Raw genomic sequence first — 6,630 nt, 5'->3', positions numbered from 1 at the left:
CCAACCTTGAGACTTTGTGTCCTAACACAATCCATTCCTTTACAATGAAGTGGAACTTCTCCCAATTTAGGACTAGGTTGGTCTTCTCACATCTTGCTAACATTAGGTCTAAGTTGGATAAACAATCTTCAAAAGAGGACCCAAAAACCAAGAAGTCATCCATGAAAACCTCCATAAATTTCTCGATCATGTCGTGGAAGATAGCCATCATGCATCTTTGGAATGTAGCTGGTGCATTGCATAACCCAAAAGGCATGCGTTTGTATGCAAATGTCCCACTTGGGCAAGTAAATGTGGTATTTTCTTGGTCTTGTGGGTCAATTGGAATTCGGAAGTACCCCGAGAAACCATCAAGGAAACAATAGTAGAGATGACCGGATAGTCTTTCAAGCATTTGATCGATAAATGGTAGCGGAAAGTGATCCTTGCAAGTAGCATCATTAAGCTTTCGATAGTCGATGCAAACGCGCCACCCGGTTACTGTTCTTGTTGGGATTAACTTGTTATCTTCATTGGTAACCACCATCATTCCTCCCTTCTTTGGTACCATGTGTACCGGATTTACCCATGGGCTATCGGAGATTGAGTAAATGATCCGACATCTAAAAGTTTAACCACCTCCTTTTTAACTACTTCTTGCATATTTAGGTTAAGTCTTCTTTGGCGTTGTACTATAGGCTTAATTACTTCTTCTAGGTTGATCTTATGAGAACAATAGGCTGGACTAATCCCCTTGATGTCGGTTATCTTCCATGCTATGGCACATTGTCTTTTCTTTAGTACTTCCACGAGGCTTTCTTTTTCATTTTTTGCTAGATCGGATGCTATAATTACTGGTTTTTGTTGCCCTTCTTCCAAGAATGCATACTCCAGGTGCTCGTGTAAGGCTTTAAGCTTAACTTTTGGTTTTTCATCAGTCATCACGACGTGGGCTTCCTGCCACGTCGTGGTATCGCAACTTTTAATGTCAGATCGCGAAAAAAATGTTGACCACGATGTGTTGATATCACCACGTCGTGTTGCCTCTTCTGCCTCTTTCAAGACTTCATTGTAATCACTTTCTTCCAATAGCTTCTCCAATTCTTGTAAATCAAGTTCAACATCAAAATTACCCTCTTCAAGCACCATAAATCCCTCGGTTTCTTTTTCTTTCCAACCTCCTAGTTCTTTTTCAAGTAGTTCATCAAGCACATCGACATAAAAAGCTGTATCGTTACTTATTTTTGAATGTTGGATTGCCCTATTAAATCCAAAAGTGACCGCTTCTTCTCCTACTCGGAAAGTGAGTTTGGATTCTCTAATATCAACTAAGGCTCGGGCGGTGCTCAAGAAAGGCCTTCCCAGGATGATTGGGACTTGTCCGTCTTCTTCCATATCTAATACGATGAAATCCACGGGAAAAACAAACTTATCAACTTTTACAAGCAAGTCTTCACATATACCCCTTGGAAAGGTCATGCTCTTATTGGCTAAATGTATGACCATGCGGACCGGTCTTGGTTCGGGGAGATCAATCTTCTTGAAAAACGAATAGGGCATCAAATTAACACTAGCTCCCGAGTTGACTAGAGCATGACTAGTTGCTAGATTCCCGAATTGGCATGGTAAGGTTATGCTTCCTAGATCCCCCATCTTCTTTGGTAACATGTTTAGCATTGCAACGGAGCAAGTTTCATTCAATACAACTTTTGATAATCCTTCCATTTTCTTGCGGTTTGTTAAAAGGTCCTTGATAAACTTGGCATATTTTGGCATTTCGGCTAAAGCCTCAACGAAAGGAATATTTATTTCAAGAGACTCTATGTGATCTAAGAACCTCTAATAATCTTCAACATGCTTCACTTGAATTGCTCTACTTGGGACTGCAAATGGTGGACGGTATGGCTTTACAGGTTCAACAATTTTCTTTTCAGGCTCTTGCCACGTCGAGGCATTTGTACCACGTCGTGGTGACTGTTCAGGTCCTTGTCCTTGACTTTCTTCTTGAACTTCCTTCTCCACATCCGGGTTGTTTCTGTCTATGGGCGTTAAATGAGTAATAATTTTCCCACTTCTAGTAGTAATGGATTGGATGTGAGCTCCTCTTGGGTTTTGTTCGGTGTTCCCTGGAAGTCCACCCGTAGGTCTTTCATTGAATTGCTTAGCTAGTTGCCCGAGTTGTTGTTCTATGTTGAGGATTGAAGCTTGTTGATTTCTAAATAGTGCTTGCTGGTTTTTCATCATCTCTTATTGTTCCTTCATCATTACTTGTTGATCTTTCATCATTATTTGTTGTTCTTTAATTGTTGCTTCAGTTCCCTCGTGCCCTTTTCCAGATGCGACTGCAAATCGGGTAAGCATTGTCTCAAAATCAGATTTCTTTTCAACTGGCGGTTCCTCTCTTTGATAAAAGCCTCTCCCTTTTTGGTCAAACTTTTCTTTCTTGGCCTTTTTATACTCATCATAGGGTAACCACTTTTTCTTAGGCTTTCTCCAGTCTTCATCAAATCGATCACACCTCGAGTAGAAAGCTTGAACCTTTCGGTTTCCATTCTCATCTAGGTCACAATCTCTATTCAAATGTGGCCCGTTACAGTTTTCACACCCAACCCGAATAGCACGGATTGTTTGGTCCATCTTAGTCATTCTCCTATCTATGTTTTGCAACATTTCCAATATTGTCGACATATCTTCCGAGGCAGCATTAGTAGATCCCCTTGTTACATCATTCCTCGGATTATGGTACTCTCTAGAGTGCTTAGAGAATTCTTCAATGAGCTCCTTAATTTCTGGCAGATTTTTCTTAGTTAAGGGGCCTTGAGAGTCAAGGAGTTGTCTAGTGGTGACGTTTACCCCGTCATAAAAGATCGACACTTCTTGTTGCACATTGAGGTTATTTTGGTGGCAATTCCTAAGTAGACCCTTATAGCGTTCCCATGCTGCATACAACGACTCCCCCATTTGTTGTTCAAAATTTGTAATGGCCTTTTTGACAGGGAGCATCCTCAACAATGCTGTTTCTCTTGGAACATTAGGAATGTTAAAGTAGTCGGTGATGTCGTTGACTTCATCCAGATGCTTGTAAGCATCTTCGTAATCCTTTCCGGTGAACGGAATCTCCTTTAGTGCAGTAAGAATGTGCCCCTTCATTTCAAATGTGGCAGTGGCAGGTATTGAAGGTTTTTGAGCATTTTAACACTCCTATGGTGTACATGCAACCCTATAAACCTTGGATCTATGTTTTCTCTATTATACATGCAAATATTCAATATTCCAAGGTTTCATCCTAACTAGCATAATATAAAGCAACTATACTACAAGAAACTAGTAAGATAACATACCTTTTGATGTGGCTTGAAGTCTTGAACTTTAAGAGCCTAGCCCCAATAGTGTGGAAGCCTCAAGTGGAATCACAAATCACCAAAAACACCTTGGAAATCTTGAGAGAATAGAATGCACACTCGAAATCGGCCCACTCTTGTATACTCATACACTAGTGCCATTTCATGTGCCAAAGATCTCTTTATATAGTATGGAGGATTAGGGTTTCATCCATGTAAACCCTAATACCCATGACCTTTCATTTCTATAGGATCTGTTGGTTAAAAACTCCATGGACTATCCATGCAAGCTTAGCCCAACCTAAATGAACTTGGCCCATACTATATATAAGAGTCCATATTTAATTAGTTCCTTTTGATCACTAAATTAATTCTAAATTAATTCTTGATCAATACTAATTAAATAATATGATTCCATATTAATATATTAGAACTTATAATATATTTATATAAATCATAAACATACTATTCTCAAAAGACTATCCATATAAATTGTTTCGGTGAAGTGCAACCCAAATGGACCATGCTACTCTCGGGTCGAGTACATACCAATAATAGTTGTGATCTTAGACATCTAATCCAACAGTCTCCTACTTGGATAAGTCTAAAAATATTATTGCATATCCCGATTAGCAATCGTAGCTCTTAAAGCCGCTGCCGAAGTCTGACTTAGTCAAATGACTTGTCTATTAGATAAGGGATCATATATTCCTCCATTCTAGATATCATATGGACTGAGACATGGATTATAATCATTCTCTATGTCCATTTGTTTTTCCTGATTTCCGATTTATGACGACCGACTAATTGAACAAATCAAATCAGTCCAGGCTTGGCCAAGCACTTCGGGATGTCATCACTAAATCATCGAGGGGCCCACATATATCGCTTTTATCCCTTTAAGGGTAAAATGAATGGATAAACTTCGACTCATATGCTTGTTCTACTACTTGTTGAATCATACACAAAGGCACGTTTTATAACATCGAGTTACCAATGCGTTTTCGTGCAATCAATGTATGACTAACTCATAGTCAACAACTCATATCTCTAGGTTTGAAGAATATAAGATATTATCGTCTCATGATCACTCGTGATAAAATCCATGAAGTGATTCAAATGAGCGTGGGTTGAATCCAATACTCAGAACTTATGAGCACTCATGAGTGTTGTAGCAACTCTTGCTATGTCCAACATCTTAGACATCTACAAGCCATGTTCATGATAGTCTTGATTCATATCTATTTCCAACATATGACCGACTGTGGATGGTTTGAATAACTTAGTCATTCGGGAAGAATGACCTAGTTATTCTGGAAGTCAAAACATGCAAAGTGAAACACAAGAATAATCGAATCCAATATGGTCTCAGAACTTATGAATATAAATAGAACACCTTTTATTTATCACCATATTGATTACACATTATTCATTGTATAATGTTTCAACTAATCAACTTTATACTTGAATCAAAACACTAGTCATGCCATGCTCTAAGCATGCACACTATGTTTATCCAAACAATAGTCATGCAATACACCAAGTATGCACACTATGTTTGTCCAAACATTAGTTATGCCATACACCAAGTATACACACTAAGTTTGTCTATGATCTTTACTTTGTGAAATAGATCGATTGAACATAATTCCAATGATTCTCATTTCACAATCCCAAATCCTTACTGCAAATGGAAGAATTCCAAATTCCTGCCATTTACCGAAATCTGTTATATTTTAAACTTATATGCACCGATCCTCTGTAATGATTATGCACAAAGTCACAAAGACTTGTCAAGAGACATTACAGAGTCTTCCAATGGAGATCAACTCCATGGAAACGAAGTCTCATATTCAAAGTACATTGCTTTGAACATCCTTCTTGCATTAAGTTTTCTAATCTTACACAGATTGAATAACTACCACCTATGGAGTCATTTCCATATTCCCATTTTGACTATCACTTCTGAACAAGAGTTGCCTCCTTTCAGAATATGTCAATATGGTCTTTCCAAAATTAACACTATACTTCCAACTGTTCCTGAGCAACCAATCTTTGGTAAACCTTAGATTGTCCTCGACAATTGCTTAATCATTTTAGTCATATCCAATTCTAGACATTTTTCCCCTCTTAATGCCACCAGGCATTTGGAAAAATTTAGAAAGGATAAATATTATAGCACATGCAATCGATCCTACACCCAAAGCATATGGGACACGATTCATGATGTCTCACATAAAGACACGATTTTAGACCAGTCTTTTGCTACAATATTTTTATTTTCCATGTTTTCATAATTCGACTATGAAGAGGGATGCCGTAATCATAATCGAAGTTTGAGAACGCAATATATATAGTATTTCCTTAAGTTGAGCCATTCCAACATAAAATTCATATATATATATATATATATATATATATATATATATATATCCTTGACTACAGATTATTAAAATCTCAATCTAAGCTTTTAGAATTGAAATTAAGTACAATTTCCTCTCCCTTAATTATAGCAAAATAACTTTTCCAAATTGAAACTTTTTGTTTTCTATAATTAACATTGCTAACTTGCAACACTTATCATAATTATCATGCTCCCACTAAAATGAGAATTATCACCATAACACTTATGCTCCCACTAGCTTTGACATGTACTCAGAAATCAGCTGGACTTCTAGAAATCAATACTTTATTGACTTTCTTACCAAAGTTCAGACTTCTGATACGAGATGCTATGATAAAAACTTTATCAAAATCATACACCTTTCCTTAGATAGCACACACGTGTGTTTAAACAATTTCAGAACTATGAAAAAGGGATGCCGTAATCATAGTCTCAATTGTTTAGACCTTTGCCATTCCTCACAAGTTCATGTTAGTGTGCCGGTTAACCACACACGCTCCACTAACGACTTTGAGAATGCAAATATGACAATTGCTATCTACTTAAAATAACTTAGTGAAAGCGTTTCCTCACCATCATTTTCATGAATCAGAGAGAAACCTTATGACACTTAGATTTTATGGTGTATGTGTTCCTATCCATGTGAATTTGTCAAAACCATAATCACAAGACACGGTTAATGACAAATCCAAACTCATATGGACTGAGCTTGTGCAGACTTAACTTCTTGCCAGCTGAGAGCACAAGGGCCTGCCATTGCTTCCACGTTGTTATGCAACCAACTGAGAACTCTCAGAACTCATATGCAAAGCCAACTTTAACTGGAATGGGCACAAAAATAGGAATATGTCAACATGATAGGTTATAAACTTCAAGTCGTGCGCTAGTGAGAAACTATAGGTTTTA

The 6,630-nt window shown here is 37.6% G+C and overlaps 1 protein-coding gene across 1 annotated transcript; it reads right to left on the bottom strand.

The window, feature by feature from the left end:
* Window positions 1-561: 561 nt before the first annotated feature.
* On the bottom strand, window positions 562-1,755 carry LOC145138943 (uncharacterized). The gene has a single exon (XM_079072934.1). The coding sequence runs from the start codon at window positions 1,753-1,755 to the stop codon at window positions 562-564; it is 1,194 nt and encodes a 397-aa protein (XP_078929060.1).
* Window positions 1,756-6,630: the final 4,875 nt, after the last annotated feature.

This window comes from Lactuca virosa, chromosome 9 (assembly GCF_052849685.1).
Source record: "Lactuca virosa cultivar CGN04683 chromosome 9, Lactuca_virosa_CGN04683_v6, whole genome shotgun sequence".
In the NCBI taxonomy this organism is placed as follows: Eukaryota; Viridiplantae; Streptophyta; class Magnoliopsida; order Asterales; family Asteraceae; genus Lactuca; species Lactuca virosa.
Note: the sequence above shows the minus strand (reverse complement) of the source record. Positions and strands in the feature narration are given on the sequence as shown.